Source organism: Leopardus geoffroyi, chromosome B2, assembly GCF_018350155.1.
Source record: "Leopardus geoffroyi isolate Oge1 chromosome B2, O.geoffroyi_Oge1_pat1.0, whole genome shotgun sequence".
NCBI lineage: Eukaryota > Metazoa > Chordata > Mammalia > Carnivora > Felidae > Leopardus > Leopardus geoffroyi.
The window spans coordinates 142536353-142555701 of NC_059332.1; the positions used below are offsets into that span (position 1 = coordinate 142536353).

General features: G+C 49.1%; 1 protein-coding gene across 6 annotated transcripts in view; it reads left to right on the forward strand.

The window, feature by feature from the left end:
- SYNJ2 (synaptojanin 2) overlaps nucleotides 1–19349 on the forward strand; it is a 106055-nt gene that overhangs the window by 70128 nt on the left and 16578 nt on the right. For 5 of the 6 annotated variants that reach the window (XM_045500154.1, XM_045500158.1, XM_045500153.1 and 2 more), the window contains 7 exons: nucleotides 5010–5201; nucleotides 7148–7229; nucleotides 7993–8133; nucleotides 9740–9932; nucleotides 12752–12910; nucleotides 14667–14823; nucleotides 15772–15889. In XM_045500154.1, coding sequence (XP_045356110.1) covers nucleotides 5010–5201; nucleotides 7148–7229; nucleotides 7993–8133; nucleotides 9740–9932; nucleotides 12752–12910; nucleotides 14667–14823; nucleotides 15772–15889 — 1042 coding nt within the window. The remainder of the gene's footprint in view (nucleotides 1–5009; nucleotides 5202–7147; nucleotides 7230–7992; nucleotides 8134–9739; nucleotides 9933–12751; nucleotides 12911–14666; nucleotides 14824–15771; nucleotides 15890–19349) is intronic. The other variant, XM_045500155.1, reaches the window with a different exon arrangement.

Consider the following 19349-nt stretch of genomic DNA (forward strand, 5'->3'; position numbering starts at 1 on the left):
TCCCAAAAAGTTGAAAAGGGGGGATACTTCCAAACTCCTCTTATGAGGCCATCATTATCCTGATACCAAAACCAGAGAAGGATGCCCCCCCCCCCCCCCCCACACACACACACACACTTGCAGGCCAGTATCACTGATGAACACTGATGTAAAAAATTGCAATAAAATATCAGAGTAAATTCAACAACACATCAAAATGTTAATTTACCTTGATCAAGAGGGATTTATTCCTGTGATGCAGGGGTGGTTCAATATCCACAAATCAATCAACTGATAAACCACATTAACAAAATGAAGGATAAAAATCGTGTTGATCATCTCCATAGATACAGAAAAAGCATTTGACAAAATTCAACATGTATTCCTGATAAAAACTCTCAACAACATGGGTATAGAGGAAATTTACCTAAACATAACGAAGCTTATGTATGACGAACCCACAGCTAACAACATACTCTTGTTCCTGAGAATGGGAACAAGACAAAGATGCCCACTCTTGCCACTTTTATTCAATGAATATTAGAAGTCTAACCCACAGCAATTAGGCAAGAAGAAGAAAAGGCATCCAAATTAGAAAGGAAGAATATAACAGTTGCTATTTACAGATGACATACTATATATAGAAAACCCAAAAGACTCCACCAAAAACTGTTAGAACTAATAAACGAATTTAGTGAAGTACTAGGATACAAAATCGACATACAGAAATCTTCAGGCTTTTATAAGCTAATAAATTATCAGACAAATTAAGAAAACAGCTCCGTTTATAATTGCATCAAAAAGAATACCTACAATAAATTTAACCAAGGAGATGAAAGACCTATACTCTGAAAACTATTAAGACACTAATGAACAAAATTGAAAAAGAGGCAAATAAATGGGAAGATATTCTGTGCTCATGGATTGGAGGAATTCGTATCATTAAAATGTCCATACTACCCAAAGCAATCTACAGAGTCAGTGCAATCCCTATCAAAATTCCAATAGCATTTTTCGCAGAACTAGAACAAATAATTCTAAAAGACCTCAAATAGCCAAGGCAATCTTGAGAAAGAAGAACAAAGCTGGAGATCTCAAGATCCCTAATTTCAAACTAAAGTATATAGTAAAACAGCATAGTAGTGGCATAAAAATAGACACACAGAACAGTGGAACAGATTGATTGAAACCCATGCATATACAGACAGGAAATTTATGACAAAGGAGCCAAGAACATACAATGGAGAAAGGACATTCCCTTCGATAAATGGTGTTGGGAAAACTGGACAGCCACATGCAAAAGAGTGAAACTAGACCACTGTCTTACACCATACACAAAAGTCAACTCAAAATGGATTAAAGACTTGAATATAAGACCCGAAACATAAAATTCTTAGAAGAAAACAGGTGGTAGGCTCCTCAGTGTGTGTGTAGGATCTGATTCCAAAGGCAAGAGAAACAAAAGCACAAATAAATGGAAGGGATTACATCAAACTGAAAAGCTTCTGCACAGTGAAACGAATTGTCATCAAAATGAAAATGCAGCCCTACTAAGGAGGAGAAGATTTTTGTAAATCCTATATTGGATAAGGGGTTAATACCTAAAGTATGTAAAGAACTCCTACAACTCAACAACAAAAAACCAAACATGAAAGATGAAAGAAAATGGGCAGAGGATCTGAATAGACATACAGTATTTCTGAAGAGGGCATGTAGATGGCCAACCAGCTCATGAGAAGATGTTCAACATCACTCATTACTAGGGGATGCAAATCAAAACCAAAATAAAGTATAATCTCACGCCGGTTGTACTATTATCAAAAAGGCAGCAAGTATTGGAGAGGTTGTAAAGATAAGGAAATCCTTGTATGCTGTTCGTGGTAATGTAAATTAGTGCAGCCACTATAGAAAGCAGTATGGAGATTCTTCAGAAAATTAAGAATTGAACTACCATATGATCCAGCTGTTCCACTTCTGGGGATTTAGCTTAAGAATGTAAAAACATTGATTCAAAAAGATATGTGCACCCCTATGTTTATTGCAGTATTATTTACAATAACCAAGATAACGGAACAAGCCAGTGTCCATCAATAGATGGATAAAGTAGATGTGGTACACACACACACACACACACACTGGAATACTACTTGGCCACAGAAAGGAATGAAAGCTTGCCATTTGCAACAACATGGATGGACCTTGAAGATATTATGCTAAGTGAGATAGGCCAGATGGGGAAGGACAGATACCATGTGATTTCACTCACGTGGAATCTAAAATAAAAAACACAAACTTGCAGAAACAGAGAACATATCAGTAGTTACCAGAGGGGGTGGGGGTAGGGGAATGGGTGAAGGAGGTCAAATGTATGGTGATGGTTGGTAATGAGACGTTTGGTGGTGGTCACTGTGTGGTGCATTCAGATGTAGAATTGTAATGTTTTACACCTGAGACTTATATACCAATTTTACCTCGGATTAAAAAAATGTTACACTCTCAGGTCCTAGATATGGAGAGCATACCGTACAGAGGTTTATTGAGGGTTTCTTTATTGGGATTTCTGTAGGAAAGGCAGGAGGGTAAGTAGCTTAGAATCGGACAGTTTAAATAATTCTGGTGGGCTTTGGATTATAAGCATGGACTCTAGTTGAATGGTACCTGGTCCTGGCATGACTGAGGCAGAGGGATATACAAAATATGAATGCGATACCAGCTATCTCCGTGTTTCCTGGGAGCCTGTTCTTTCTGGCCTTGAGTGGGAGCCCACTCCTGTACTTTCTTAGTTTAGACTATATTTCCGAGCCAAGAGGAAAGGAAAAGTCGAGAAGATGCTGGAGGAGTCTGTGTTCTATTCTACAGGTGTCAGCTTCTTTGAGTGCTAACTCCTGCCAGAAACCCTTTCTCAGCCCCAGTGGATTCTTGGTCCCATCGCCAGGTATCATTTGTCCCAGGGAGTGTCCAGTGAGGGGGGGCCTCCTGCTTGTTACGGCCCCGGGACCCTGGAGAACTGATAGAGGGAGAAGTAGTTGTCTCCAGGGATGAGGACACCTTCTCTCGGGGGCAACTCCGTCATGCTTCTATCAACAGCTAGAGGTTTCTATTTGTTAGTTGAACTACAGTTGACATATGGCATCATGTTTCATGTGTACAGCGTAAGGATTTGCTATTTGTATACATGGTGAGATGATCACGGTAAGTCTAGTTAATATCCATCACTGTGCACAGTTACCAAAAAAATATTTTTTTCTTATGATGAGACCCTTCAAGATCTATTCTCTTAGCAACTGTGAAACATGCAGCACAGTGTTAACTATGGTGGCCTTGCTGTGCATTATGTCTCAGGGCTTACTGATTTCATAACTGTAACTTTAGACTCCCTTCACCTTTCCCCCCCCCCCCATCCCACTCAACCCCCAGTCTGTTCTCTGTGTCTGTCAGTTCATGGTTTTTAGGGTTTTTTGGTTGGTTTTTAGCTTCCACAAATGAATGAACCAGAGGTTTCTTAGGAAATTTTTAAAATAATTTTTAAATTTTATTTATTTTGAAAGAGAGAGTGCACAAGCAGGGGAGGGACAGAGAGAGAGAGAGAGAGAGGGAGAGAGAATCCCAAGCAGACTCAGCACTGTTATCCATCATAGAGCCCGATGCAGGGCTCGAACCCACAAACCATGAAATCGTGACCTCAGCTGAAATTAAGAGTCAGACGCTTAACTGACTGAGCCACCCAGGTGCCCCTCTTTGAAGAAATCTTAATGGTCTCTTATTCCCTGGACACTGTAAATGCTATGGAGCTAGTGGAGAAGAAGGGGAGAACCTAGCATTTTTCTTTAGAAAAACGTTTGTTTTGTTCTAGAAATTTTTGGAAAATTAATTTGCCCATGTTTAAAATGGTTTCAGAGCCCTTTGCTGCTTTCATGATTCCATAGGGGCGCCCCCTTGACTCTAAATAGCCAAGGTGATATTTGTATCGACCTAGAAATAAGGTAAGCTCAGTCAAAGCTGAGAGAAGGTCTGAGTAGCGCAGAGTCTTATTAAGTAGATAGGTAGGTATGACTTAAATTTGCTGTAAGTCACTAGTTTAAAAAATGGAATCTATTGCGGATATCCAGAGGGTGGATGTGGTTCAGAGTAATGCTTTTTTAAGTGTTTGAGTCCAACGTAAACAAAACATCTCAGGCTTGAGGGCTGGAAGGTGGAAAAGGCAAAGATGGGCTAAGACATTCCAAGTTTAACATGTATGCATTTAAAGTATGGTAGGCTGGGGTGCCTGGTAGGTCGGGCCACCTGGGTGGCTCAGTCTGTTGAGCATCGGACTTCAGCTCAGGACATAATCTCGCAGTTCATGGGTTCAAGCCTCACATTGGTCTCTGCTGTCAGCACAGAGCCCACTTCAGATCCTCTGTCCTCTTCTCTCTCTGCTCCTCCTCTGTGCTCTCTCTCTCAAACAATAAACATTAAAAAAATAACAAAGGATGGCAGGTTGCAGTGTCCCCTTGCTTATGTCCCCACTGGCTTGTGGATGGAATGCTGAGGCTGAGATTTCCTGTGGTCTGATGCCCTAGCCTGTGGGGCTCTGGTTGAGTAAAGATTATGGAGAAGGGAGTGTCTGATCCTGTGTTTGCATGCCATAGGGGAGGGCTGCCTGGGTGGCTCAGCCGGTTAAGCATCTGACTCTTGGTTTCAGCTCAGGTCGTAATGTCACGGTTCGTGAGGTCAAGCCCCACGTCGGGCTCCACACTGAGTGTGGAGCCTGCTTGGGCTCCTCTCTCCCTCCCTCTCCCTCTGCTTCTCTCTCCCCCCGCCCCTGCTTCTCTCTCTCAAAATGCAAAAACAAACTTTTAAAAGATGCCAAAGGGAAGTGCGGTGTCTATGGTGGCCTTAGCCCCTCACCATCTTCTCGAGGAGCGCACTTGGCCCGTATCTGTAGGACCTGCGGCCGTCTGTCCTGACAGGGAGCCCCTTCCAGGTTTCTGGAGGACACGTGTGGTTGTGCAGTGCACACACCTGTGCCCTTTCGTGCCTCCTCACAGTGACCCCCAGGATCCTGAGAGCCATGGCAGAGCGCCAGTCGGAATTCACACATTTCAGACGGATCCGAATCGCCATGGGGACCTGGAACGTGAACGGAGGGAAGCAGTTCAGGAGCAACCTCCTCGGGACGGCAGAGCTGGCCGACTGGCTGCTGGACTCCCCCAAGCTCTCGGGCCTGGCAGGGTCCCCGGGTGAGTGCGTGCAGCTGTCGCGACCATGAGGGCCTCGGTTTGACCTTTTCCGCAGCCGGTGCCTCCTGAGAGTTGGTATTTGGTGCTCTCACTCCCGAGAAAGGTTAGAAAGTGCCGTGGTCTAACTTTCTAGAACACACCTGGCCAATTATTTGATGCCTTCCCTTTTCCGCGTGTTTGGAAGGGCTGTCGAAGTGGGGAGTCTCTTTCTTCACATACAGAGATTTTGCAGTTGTGGGTCTCGCTCGCTAGAACCTTCTTGTCGTGAGGAGGAGCACGTGGCTCCTGGAGCCACGTTGCCGTCGGAAGCTGGGCCAGAGCCAGGCACACGGGTGGTGTTGCTGCTGACCAAGCACGTGTGTCGCGGCCTTCTCCCCAGCCACCTGTGTCTGCATATCTGCTCTAAGCAGTTGCAAAAGAATTTGCGTGCCTTTTAGGAATATAATAATCACAAGTTGGGTGCCTCACCTTGTGTCTTACATCATGCAAGGGAGTATTGGATGGCCTCAGAATTGGAGGGCTGGGAGAATAAATGATTTTCTGCAGTCAGCATTTATGCGGAGGCTTGGCTCTTTCAGGCTTCCTTGGATTCTGCAAGAGATCCGTGGTCTGGTTCTCTGTGTAAGAGCCTCTCATCCTCCACAGCGGCCCTGAGAGGTGCCTGGAGCCCGCCCCCCACCATCATGTGCACGGTCGGCACCCCGCTTGCTGCCTCGAGGTGCAGGAGAGCTGGAGCGCACAGTTCGGGGGCCCTGGGATTCTTGTATTGGTGGGGACTGTTCAGAATGCCCACCGGAGCAGGCCCCATACGTGCTGCGGACGTTAGAGAGAACTTCCCTCCCCCTTTTCAAAAAATGGCTCTTTGTTTGCCAGCCGGCAGGGTGGGTGGGGACAGCAAGCTGTTGTCACTTTGCGGGGCATATTATTGGGACGCAGGCTCAGCAGCGCCCCCTAACCGGAAAAACTCACCGGGTTCGGGAGGGAGGAGGGGCCGTGGTGACTGTCGCCAGCAGATCAGAGGAATTGGGTAGTTTTTCTTCAAACAAAGAAGAGAAGCTCTAAGCCAGTCAAGCTTGAAGTTTCCAAGCTGCCCTGTGAGGCCAACAGGGAAAGAAGTGGACAGCCTGGCCTTTCCCGATGGCGTCAAGGAGCACAGGGTGTCCCTTTGTGCAGCGCTTTGAACCACAGCCTGAAATGATGGCTCAGGAGCTGAGTGGCAGAAGGTGGCAGGGGGGCACTGGAGAGATGTGGCAGGGGTCGTGTTAAAGCCTCAGCTTCCCTGTTAACAGGGACCCAGAGAGAACGGATGAGCAGCACCATGGCTGGCTGTGTGCCCTGTAGAGTGCATTTCGGTAGCAGACCTCAGCCGTCACCACCTAGAGCTGGGCAGGGTTTTCCGTGCTCCGACCACCGAGATGACAGTCCCCTGGGGCAGGAAGGGCCACATCAGTCAGTCATAACCGGCAAGGCTGGGCCCAGCACTGTGAAAAGTACTGAGGGACACAGGCAAGTGTGAGACAGTGACGTCCCCACATGCCTTTGGGCCTGATGCACGTGTTGGTCACCGGGAAGGAAGGGAGACGGACAGGATGGTGCCCTTACCACCTGCCAGGTGGGAGTGGGTAGTTCACACGTGCCATCTGATGGATGCTTCACAACTCCTTGTGAGATGGTGGTTACTGTCCCTTCTGCAAAGAAAGGAACAGAGGTCTGGAGGGGTCAGTAACGTGCCCCAGGATGTAGACAGGGAAAGGCCACGTGCACAGCAGGACGTGAGGGAAGGTGGGGCTCCACACGAAGCTTCGCTGAGTCATCGGGACGCGTGCACCCGGACCCGGGGCACACCTGGGCTCAAAGAGGCAAACGCGGTGCCCCGCGAGTTTGCTGACCTGCAAGTTTGCCTTGTTGCGTCTGATTGTCCTTCACCTCTGGCCTTTCCCCCCCAGATGATGACAGCCCAGCTGACATATTTGCCGTGGGGTTTGAAGAGATGGTGGAACTGAGCGCAGGGAATATCGTCAATGCCAGGTGAGCATCCAGGCACGAGGGGTGCAGGCGGCACCCTGAAACTCACCCGAGGCTTTCCTGAGCCAGGGGCCTGGCTAGGAGCGGGGTTCTGGGCCATCCTGCTTCGGCGTCTGCTAACCTGGGACCCTGGACGTGTAGATACTTGGGATTGCATTCCTTCTCCACACACAGATGTGTACCTCCGATTCCTCTTTCTTTGCAAATTAAGGAAATAGAAGGACGGCGTGGTATTGCTGTATATTCTCAGCCGTGTGTGGAGGCTGAGTCATGCTGTGAGCTGGCATGTGGGCAGCTGGAAGGTGTGGGCTGAGGGCCAGGCTGGAAGGGTGCTGACTCACCTTTCCTGGGGTAGGTGAGAAGGGTTAGTGCAGGGAGACGGTGTTTCTGTTCCCTCCACCGGATGCAAAGGAAAGAAAACCACTGTATTAATGTTTTCTGTCAGGTCAACTGGACTTTTTCTTTGTTGGTTTTATTTCAAGGACTTTTCTGAACAAATAATAAAACCTGGTCTGTGCAGCTCTAATGAGCGAGGTACTGCATTGGGTTTTAGGTGGAGGGGGTGGGGTGAGACGTGTGCTGTGATGTGTATGGTACAACCAGAAATACACGGATAGTCCATGGCAGGAGTTGAGGCAGGGAACTAACATGGGAGTGGGGACAGCGTGACACCAGTTGTACAAAAAGAATAAACTAAGGGCTGGAGGAGTTTGTGGGCAGGAGGGCCCATCTCCAGCAGACACTAGAGCGTTTCTTTCTCTTCCAGTACCACCAACAGGAAGATGTGGGGTGAGCAGCTGCAGAAAGCCATCTCACGCTCTCATAGGTACATTCTCTTGACCTCGGCACAGCTGGTGGGCGTCTGTCTGTATATCTTTGTACGTCCATACCATGTCCCATTCATCAGGTAAGAACATTGAGTTAATGAACGTCTGGGGGACACGGGGTTGTTGGTCTCGGTGTTTTGTTCGGACTTCCTCCCCCTCCCCCCTCCTGCACCAGGTTCAGGACTTGCCATTATTCTAAATCAATGTAGCAACCCCCCCAAGGAAAAACTGGGCTGAATAGAATCTTGTCTGGTGACTAAAAAGCCACAGTGGGAAGCTTCCAGGTCAGGAAGCTGAGCTCTTTCAGAAAGAGTGATTGTTGTCTCCCAAACTCAGTTTTGTGCAAGGAAAGGGATTTTTTGTTGAAGTTTTAGACAGGAAGCCTCTGACCAAGAGCTGAGTAACCCATCAGGAAATGCCAGCTCTTTAAAAGAGTTCTAAATAAGACATGTGGGCAGAAAGCCTCTCCCACTGTCACCCCATTGCAATGTCCCTAAAGTGACAGCTTTGTAAATGTCAGGACGAGAACACTTAGGAAATGGGTGTCCTCTTAGGAAAGTGTGAGTGTGCGTGTGTGTGTATATGTGTGTGCACACATGTATACATGTGTGGTGTGTGTGTGCATGCATGTGTACATGTGTGCGTGTGTATTGTAAGGTTTGGGAGGAACTCACCTTTTCCCTCGATGACTCATAACCTCCCATTGCTACCGGGTCTCGCCCACGTCCATAGCATTCCCTCCAGTCTTTCTCACTGCCCCTGCCGGGCTGAACCTTTCCTGCTACCTGGGTGAACACCTCTGTGTGTTTAGAGGAGAGGAGGCGTGCCCGTGGCAGAGCTTGGAGAGCAAGACTGGGCTCTGTGCCCATAATCCCCTTCTATGATGCTCAGAAAACCTTTAAGTCCGTGTCCCCCTGACTGTTCATTCTGGCAGTCGGGCAGTGTCCAAAGTGAGTGGGTAAAAGTCAGTGAAGGTAAGGTCAGGGTAGAGGTTAGAGATGAACCACGAGAGAGGGCGGTGCTGGGGAGCTCCAGATTTCCCAGATGCCGCCCAGGGTCCCCAGCCTCTCCTTCAGCCTTAGCTTGTTTAGCTCCTATGCTTCTTGGCCACCTTGTCTGCTGATTGCTGGTCCCAGGGAGCAGGGGAGACCTCTGTGTGCCTCAGTCTACAGTCCCGTGGACCCGCACACTCACTCGTAGGAATTGCAGGCTGGCATTCGAATGCGAGCTGGAGTCTGCATGGAAACCGCCTACCCAGCCAGGCACAAATAACTGGATGTTTCCTGTTTCTTAACATGCGTGGATTACCTGACTGCAGCACCCGTGCTTTGCCGGAAGGCTGCGGGTGTGGGCTGGGGGTGGGGAAGCCGGTGCTGCTTCGCAGGCATAGAAGCAGAAAGCGGGGATGGAAGTGACAGCCTCGTGAGTGGTTCTGTGAGCGCAGGGCGCTTGAGAGTTGGGGCTGTGGAGACGGTCCTCCAGGCCTCCCAGGAGGCAGCCGTCAGCAGGGAGAGGAGAGTGTGGCGCGCTGGGCACCACATGGCCTGGCCGCTGAAGATGTGATTAAACAGATTCTGAGCCACAAGCCCCAGGCTGCCGCCCAGCTCTTCTCTGGAGCAAAGCGGGTTTCCGCTTGTCCTTCTTAACCGCTAAGGAGCCGCCACCCGTGTGCATTCTGTGTTCCAGAGACGTGGCGATTGACACGGTGAAGACCGGCATGGGAGGAAAGGCGGGGAACAAGGGTGCCGTGGGCATCCGCTTCCAGTTCCACAGCACCAGCCTCTGCTTCGTGTGCAGCCACCTGACGGCCGGGCAGGCCCAGGTGAAGGAGAGGAACGACGACTACAGGGAGATCACCCAGAAGCTCAGTTTCCCGATGGTGAGCAACGTGCCGTGGGTGGATGGTGGCCCGGAATGTGACAGGTATGCGTGTGCTGGCTCCCTGCTCGGCGCAGCCCCACGCGTGGTTTTCTGAGCTGCCCGTATAGGCCGGGCATCGGAGGTGCGACTGCTGGAGGGTCCCTGCCCTTGGGGGCTCAGCGCTGGGGGAGGGGAGATGAGCTGGGATGGCTCAACAGAGGTGAGCCCAGGGGGTCTGGAGTGTTCTACGCCCCACATCAAGTCCTTATGCACTTACACGTTTTCGTTGCATCCCTGCGTTTTCCGATTTTCTCACTTGTGGTCCATGCTCTGTCCAAGTTGGTGGAGAACAACTGAATCCAAACAGTGTGAGACGTGGTTTTCTTTAGATCTGTGGTCTTCCCATATGTATTCTGTTGCAGCTAAGAACGCCCGTTTTTTTACTTTTAATTTTTAAAAAATGTTTATTTATTTATTTTGAGAGAGAGAGAGACACTGTGTGAGAGCAGGAAAGGGGCAGAGAGAGAGTGAGAGAATCCCAAGCAGGGCCTGTGAGATGAGCGCAGAGCCCCATGCGGGGCTTGATCCCACAGACTGTGGGATCGTGACCTGAGCCAAAATCAAGTCGGACGCCCAACTGCCTGAGCCACCCAGGCGCCCCAAACGCCCGGTTTTTGAATCTGTGGATTCCTGACTAAGGAGCCCTGGATCCTTCCACCTGGTCTCCAGATTGCGGATAATATGCGCCATGCTGCCCTCTGGTGGTGGCAGGGGTTTCCATCCCAAAGCCAGCGGATCTTCTTTTCAAATTCAGATTTGAATGTTCTCTTTCCTGCATAAACATGACTGCCTGCACACCTTCAGCCTGGTGCAAACCACCGGTTTCCCAGCAGTGAGGGGAGGCCAACTCTTTTCACCACATGTTCTGACACCATTGGCTGGGTCACAGAGCTCCAGAGTGTGAGAGCAAATAGATCCCATAAAAGTGACATCCTGTTTACTGGGCTGTATAGGCTCTCCAAGCAAAAACTCTTTTATTTTCATCAGTGAGTGCTGTAGTCTTTGCTGTAGTTTTTGTTTCTTGGATCAAAAAAGAAACAGAGCTGGGAAATTTACAACGTGGTGTAGTCTTCTAATTTACATAGGACATTATGCGTGTTTTCTCTGTGTGTCTCTTCATTTAAAAAAAAAAAAAAAAGTCCAACCAGGGGCGCCTGGGTGGCTCAGTCGGTTATGCATCTGACTTCAGCTCAGGTTGTGATCTCATACTCCATGAGTTCAAGCCCCACATCAGGCTCTGTGCTGACAGCTCAGAACCTGGAGCCTGCTTCGGATTCTGTGTCTCCCTCTCTCTCTGCTCCTCCCCTGCTCATGGTCTGTCTCTCTCAAAAATAAACATTAAAAAAAATAGTCCAACCCTTCTCACTTAAAGTGCTGTTTTGAAATAGTAAACTTTAGACATATTCAAAGTATTCAAAGGGCTCAAAACGAGCCTTTTTTCTCAACAGAAAATTGCGGATGCTGATCAGTTAATGCTCTACACCTGTGCTGCCCGGCGGACTAGGCTCTAGCCACAAGCAAGTATTTTAATTTAAAATCCCTTGGTTACACTGGCCACATTTCTTGATGGCCACTCACTGGCTGCTTGTGACTGGCTGCCTGTGGCCAGCCGCTCCCGTTCTGGACGGCACAGATGGAGAACATTTCCATCACTGCCGAAGTTCTGTTGGACAGCAGCGCTCTACACATTTATTTGGTTGTGATCGTTTTAATCCTCCGCCCAGATTACTGTCGTGGTTTGCAGGGAGTGGGGGTATAGCAGAAACAGACTCTGGAGTTAGGCAGATCTGAGTTCAAATGTTGCATTTATTGTGCATTAGTGGTGTGACTTCAGCAGGCTTTTTGAACTTTCTTGTTTAATCTAAAAGAGAGCCCATAGTGTGTGCTGCCCAGGGTTGCCATGAGGGCAGTGTGCCCCGGGACACAGCCCAGTGCTTATGGATGGGTGGTAGGGGAGATGCATAGTGGCCACTGTCATTGTCTTTGGTGATTCACGGCAGGGAGAGAGGACGAGGATCAGTGCTCTCCAGAGCTGTGCTGGTGGACCTCGGGCTCAGGGTGGGCTGGACCGGGACGGGGGCGTGGGAAGGCGGGGGGCGGGGGCTGAGAACGGAGCAGAGGGTCACAGGATGAAAATGGACAAAATCCATGACGTTTTACAAAGTTGCACATTCTGAGCATTTTCACTTATTTTCTTATGCCTGATCCTCCTAACTCTGAATGTTTGGGGCCGCTCTTCTTCGGGTGTGTAGACATAACGAAAGCAGGAGCACAGCCAGTCACGGAGCTGGGGTGGGCACAGCGAAGGACGAAGTCATGCTTCCCCAGTTAGAGCTGAGCTTTCTCCAAACCACTCAAAAACATCGTCATTTTAAGCAAAGTGAGCCACGTAGGGGCGCCTGGGTGGCTCAGTCTCTTGATATCAGCTCAGGTCACGATCTCACAGTTCATCGGGTTGAGCCCTGAGTTGGGGTCTGGGCTGACAGGCAGGAACCTGCTTGGGATCCTCTCCCTCGCGCTCTGCCCCTCCCCTGTGTTCGTTCTTGCTCACTCTCTCAAAATAAATAAATAAACTAAAAAAAAAATAAGCTACGCAAAAGCCCCTCAGTAAGTGTATGGGATTAATGAAAGACGAGATGCTCTATTACGAGACATTTTTTTTTAAGTAACATTTTAAGAAACAGCGCATCTGTGTATTATCTGCATGGTGAATTTTTCTCCCGTCGCCCACCTTCTTTGCAAGATGGGCCAGGATAACTGTGATTTTGTTTACGACAGGGAAGAAACATCTTCTCTCACGATTACGTGTTTTGGTGCGGCGATTTCAACTACCGCATCGATCTCACTTACGAAGAAGTCTTCTATTTTGTCAAACGCCAAGACTGGAAGAAACTTCTGGAATTTGACCAGCTCCAGCTGCAGAAATCAAGTGGAAAAGTAAGTTGTGCTCTTAAAATATGCCTTAGCATATTTTACTATGGAGTAGCATCTAAGTGTCTACACCGGCGTGCAGTAAATTAAGCTCCATGAGTGGATTTAACAGTGATTCTGATGCTGAGATGTGTGGCGTGTGAAGTTAAACCTGAGCGTCCATTCACACCCACTGCCTGGTCCTCCTCCAACGGGCTGTGCTCAGGGTCTGTGTGTCCGCTCGGGGCGGGAGCAGCCGCCCCCCTGCGGGAGACTGGCAGGCACACAGGCCAGCCACAGGAGCAGTGGCGGCGGAAGCCCCTCCTCCAACACCAGAGCCCGTGCTCTGCGGTTAGAGGTGGGCTTGCTGTCCCTCGTCCTTCACACAAACTGAGCCCTCAGTCCTCCGTGTCCCCCCAGGGAGCAAGTGGTCGCGCTCAGCGGGAATCAGAACGGCTTCGAAGGGCCCTGGGTCAGCAGCAAGCACAGTGCTGGGTGGGGATGGAGAATGCTGATGTAGACAAGCCCACCCAGCTCGTACCCCACGCCAGCTTTGTAGGACCCACTGACAGGCGCTCAAAGCGCTTTATTTTGATGATAGTTCTGTTTCTCATTGGTGAACACGCTAATGAATTATAACTGTATTTAATATACTTTATATACCAATTTGTGTGGGTAATCCTCAAGACCGTCCTATAAATTAGGTTATTATACCCATTTTATAGACAAGAAAACTGAGGCCAAGGTCAAATGAGTCCAAGGTCACACGGTCAGTACACAGAGCCATGATGCAGTCCAAGATTGTCAAACTACAGAGCTCATGTTTGTCCCCCCAAATGACCCGTGTGCAGTTTTTTAGTGACTCCTCAGGCAATGACACGATAGGAAAGATTCAGGTATAGGATCTGTCCTCAGTTCTTCCGGGTCACACTGGCTGGCTTCCCGATGACGCAGCTGATCTTCTCCAATGCATACTGTTTGCTCATGTTGGTATCTGGTAGCTTTGTGGCAGGCTGGGCCGAGAGGGCAGGTGCACAGCCATATTCCGTCTACCTTTTGAAAACGCAGCTGGTAAAATGTGTGGTGAGAGGGATTCAGGTGTCTCTTGCGGCAAGAGACAGGCATTTTTTGACGCTTTCTGTGCACTCCCCACTCAACCCTGCCAGGGCTGTGGATTGCTAAGGGAGGCCAGATGGAAAAGTAACCACGCCATACATCTCTGCAACAGTTTCTTCTCTCTGCCTCCTACCAGTGTTGTCCACACCCTTCCACAGATGCACTGAGCGAATTAGTACAGGCCGTTCTAGGGTCTTCTCACGGCACTGCGGCTGGATCCGGAGCTAAACCGAAAGAGAGTTCAGTCTCAGTTCTGTGCTTCTGTTGACCCGGTTCATTTAGTTAGCAAATATCGATGAAGACCTTGATAGCAATGACTGGGCATCGTACTAGGTCTGGGACTGTGCGGATGGGGCACCTGTGAGCCTCGCCGCCTGCCTTCCGCGGTCTCCCCGGGAACTGGCAAGCGGACAGTGGTACATCGGGTACTTGAGGTGGGTGGGAGATCCTGTGTGGTGTGTAAGTCAGTACAATGAGTAATCATCACTCTCTTGCTAATTAAATAGCACCCATACGTTCGGTTTGAAACATATTTGCAAATACAATGTAGGTCCTGTGTCTTTTAAGGAAGAGAGCCCTTTGGTATGTGCTTTTTTATTTTTTGTTTTTACATACGACACACAGAATCTAGGAGAACGAAGGTGGTCTTGGTCTTTTCTCCCAATAGATTTTTAAAGACTTTCACGAAGGCACCATTAATTTTGGACCTACTTACAAGTATGACGTTGGCTCGGCCGCCTACGACACGAGTGACAAATGCCGCACCCCTGCCTGGACAGACAGGGTCCTGTGGTGGAGGAAGAGGCACCCTTTTGACAGAACAGGTGCGTGGGACGTGTGCACCTTCAGAGCTGGTAGAGGGGGAATGGTCGACAACCACAGAGGGCAAGTCAGTCACAGTGATGAAACACAGCGTTCTTTGCTATAAACAACAACTTTCTTGGTAACCCAAAGCTGCAGGAGATTCATTCCAGTTGTTGGCCCCTAAGCTTTGGAAGTTGTGCTTTGGGGAGCTCCCCTTTGGCTCTCCCCATCCCTGCATGACGGCTGTCCCCGCACACCACCCCGTCTGCCTTCTGTCCTGGGGGGGCGAACAGGAGAGAAGTCAGTGTCCAATGTCTGTGCCTCACCCACAACATGCAGTACATCCGGCCCCTTTTGTTCAACCAAACTCTTACCTGCTTAAAGCTCCAATTCCAAGTAGGACATGAGCCCGACACAGGGAAGGAGGGTTTTTTCCTCAATTAGTTTTCCAGTATGTTTAGAAGTATTAGCAATGACCAGCTGGGAAGGGCGGCTCATTTAGAACACCTATACCTAAAACAGCTCGACTTCTCTGGCAAGATGGATGCAGAGATTTCAAAGCCAGGAAATCACACTGTTCAGATTGCTCTGTGGGTATCTGTGACCTCCCCAGGGTACTGAGAGGCAGGGACCCCGACATGGTCTTAGTCTCTGCTTCTCCTACCGTACGAAGGGCTGCAGACGCCCTGTGTTCCTGTGGCCTCTGGGGTGGAAAGCCCACAGCCGCCACTGAGTGTGTCCACTGGGGAGGAAGTAGGCAGCACTGGACGACCTACGTGGATTACCTGCCCCAGACCCCAGAGCCGCCTTGGCGTGGTTTCTGGCCCAGTGGGTTAGAGGGAACGAGTCTGAGACTGGGTGGTCTGTGACATAGACCCCCGTGGCCCAGGCTCCTCAGTCGGCTTTTCCGTATGTTGATACAATCGTGTGTTGTGTGTGGGTCTCTTGATCGTAATCCCTGTGAGTAGCCGGAGATCTCAACCTGCTAGACAACGACATAGACGCGGACAGCACGGTCAGACATTCCTGGTCTCCTGGAGCCCTCAAGTATTACGGCCGAGCGGAACTGCAAGCATCCGATCACAGGTACGGTCCTGGATGCCGCGGGGACTTTTGTGCTGGCAAAAGCAGCGTCCGCTGCTCCCCGCGGACGACGGGTGTGCTGTCCCTTCAGAATGCGGGTGTGCAGGCATGTGGAATTCAGTAAACAATGAAGAAGAGTGTGACAGATCACTGTGTACCCACCATCAGGAAATAATCACTGTTAGTAGTGTTTTGTCATTGCTCATATCACAACTGACGTCATTTATGAAAATTTCAAAGATGCAGCCTATGGTACTTTGTCGTTTAAATTCCCATAAATGATGCCATTGTGCAACTTGCTTTTTTGGTCACTTAGTGTCTTTGAGATACAGTCAGGTCGCTGTTACAGATCTGGCTCATTCACTTGTAGTTGCCGTCCAGTGTTCCACTAAATGTATCCATGGAAATTACCCATTCACCTACTGGGGACGTGTTTTTCCTAATATCATTACAAATGGCCTTAGGGTTGGGTTTTTTTTTTTATTTTTTTTTTTTAATGTCCGTTTATTTCTGAGAGAGAGCACAAGCTGGGGAGGGGCAGAGAGAGGGGGAGACAGAGGATTCAAAGCAGGCTTTGTGCTGAGAGCGCAGAACCTGATGCAGGACTCGAACCCACGAACTGTGAGATCCCAACCTGAGCCGGAGTCGGATGCTCGACAGACTGAGCTACCCAGGCGCCCCATGCCGTAGGGTTTTTAAGTGTTGGATTCTGAGTTCTTAAATGCTCTGAGCAGTTGGTTTGGCCGTTAAGGGTGGAACACAGCAGCCGGGTCGGTCAGCTCGGTGTGCCCTGAGACCAGTCTCCTAGAACGTCTGTAAAGAGACAGAGGAGGGCATTTGAGGGTGTGAACAGGAAGGGTTTGATCATCCCACAGCTGCTACCAAACTTGCCTGTCAGTTTCAGCTTCTACAAGGAAGGAAATTAGGAGACAGAGTTGCTGGTGAAGTCAGTCAGCCGTTAAATGTAAATCTTTAGTTATTCTAAATTCTCGAGAAACCTGTTGTTGCAAATATGTGCCCAGAAATGAGCCCCGGGAAATCTCCAGATATGGGACTTCCAGGTGTGCTAGTTCAGTGAGTGTCTTTAGAAGCAGTTCATCGAACTATATTTGCTGAGCAGGGCCCTGTATGCTAGGCCCTGTTCCTGGCACTGAGGATTAGCAGTGAACAAAACAGACAAGACCACATTCTCATGGAATTGTCTAGTGAGGACAATTGTCTAGTGAGACAGCTAGTAAACAAGACAAGCTAGTAAACAAGCTGTGAAAGGAAAAATAGTAATGGCAAGAGTCAGACAAGGGGTTGGTGCTCTTTTAAACCCAGGGTTCAGGGAAGGCCTTTCAGATATGATGACCATGGAGCCAAGGCCTGAAAGACGTGAGAGTGTGAGCCATGGGGGTGTCGGGGGGAGAGCATTCCAGGGTGAGGAGCAAGGCAGCGAACATTCAGGAATCCAGAGAATAGAGGTGGCGTAGAAAGAGTGGAGGAAGTCCTAGGAGATGGGCAAGAAACGTAGACCACGTGGAACCCCACGGGCCGCAGAAAGACGTTGGCTTTTACTGGAGCTGAGGAGTGGAGTCATCTGACGAGGTGTTGACGGGATCAGCTGCAGAGAGTCCAGCGGGGCCAGGGAAGAAGCTAATGCAGCAAGCAGGGGAAGAAACAGTGCCAGTCTTGGGCCAGGTGGTCATGGGTCCCCGTGGCGAGACGTGTTTGGGTTCTGGATGGATTTGAAAGCGGCGCCCACGGGGTTGGGTGGCATGTATGTGCCTGGGGGACGATTTGAGGAGGACCCCAGGGTTTGGCCTAAGCAACCGCAAGGATGGAGTAGCCTCCACTCAGCCGGGATGCTGGGAGGTACAGATCTGGACATGATGGTTTCAGATGCGTCTTAGACTTTTATTGATTTTTCTAATTATAAAAGCAGAGCATCTCCCTTATTGACAGTTAGGGGGAAACCTACATAAACAAGCAGAGCCTCCATAGTTCTGTGTCTGCAGTGGTTTGTCATGTGTTGGCTGCGTTTTCCAGGCACGTTAGAAGATTTTACACCAAAATGTTCACCTGTGCGTGGTGTATGTTCACGTGCAGACGTGCTTTTAAGTATTTAAATGCGTATAAGAAAATTGGGATTATGTTAGGCAGACTTACCATTTTGCTTTTTAACTTACTACATTAATATTTTTTAATTAAACTTTTTCTCTTGAGGGCACCTGGGTGGCTCAGTTGGTTAAGTGTCCAACTTTGATGTTAGCTCAGGTCATGATCTCGCCATTGTGAGATCCAGCCCCAGGGTCAGGCGCTGCACTGACAGTGTGGAGTCTGCTTGGGATTCTCTCTCTCCCTCTCTCTCTCTGCCCGTTCCCCCCAACTCGTGCACTCACTCGCGCTCTCAAAATAACAAACGTTGAAAAGAATATTAGGAAAAATGTAATTAAAAAAATAAACCTTTTATTTTGAGGTAACTATAGATTATAATTCCTCTGTAAGGAATAATACAGAGACCCCACGTACCCTTCTCCCAGTGCCCGCGGTGAGAAGATGCGGTCGCTCTGGAGCACGGTGTCATGACCAGGATGGTGACACTGACACGGTCCAGATGCAGAATGTCTCCGTCACCACAGGGATGCCTCATGGCGCCTTTTTACAGCCGTGCTTGTCTCCCCTGCTTGGCCCCTGTCCACCGCTGCCCTTTTTCCTCCCTTTCCATAATTTTGTTATTCCAAGTAGGTTACATAGATGGAATCAGAACAGGGAGACTGGCCTTTGCCCGCCAGCAGCATTCTCTACAGATCCCTGCAGGCGTCCTCCTGTCAGCAGCCCCTTCACATTATCCGCGGGCCACACTGTACCGGCACCTGCTTTCCTCAGTGATGCTTCGCTTACCGTTCATGCAGCTTCTCTGAAGAGGTCCTCTGCCTGTTTGTTTGTTTGAAGTTGTATTTATTTTGAGAGAGGGAGGAGAGAGCAGGAGAGGGGCAGAGAGAGGGAATCCCAGGCAGCCTCCACGCTGTCAGTGTGGAGCCTGACACGGGGTTCCATCTCATGGTGGCGGGATCATGACTTGAGCCGAAATCCAGAGTCAGATACTTAACTGCCTGAGCCACCCAGTTTTAGAAAACACTCACTTTGTGCATACTCCTGTGTCAGATTCTTCTCAGTCTTCTTTTTTGTTCCAGAAGCAAAAAAAAAAAGTCTAACAGTGGTGCTGTACATCTCGGGGATCATACTGATTATATATCACTTTTGCAGTGTTCCCTGGTTTTAAAGGTCACCACCATATGATCTACGATTTTGTCTTATGTTTTGTTTCCTCTCGATGCTATATTATATATATATATTTTTTTTAGTAAAGTTTATTTGGAGAGAGAGTGTGCATGCGTGCATGCCAGCGGGGGAGGGGCAGTGAAAAAGGGGAGAGGAGGATCCCAAACAGGCTCCAGGCTGTCAGCCCAGAGCCAGA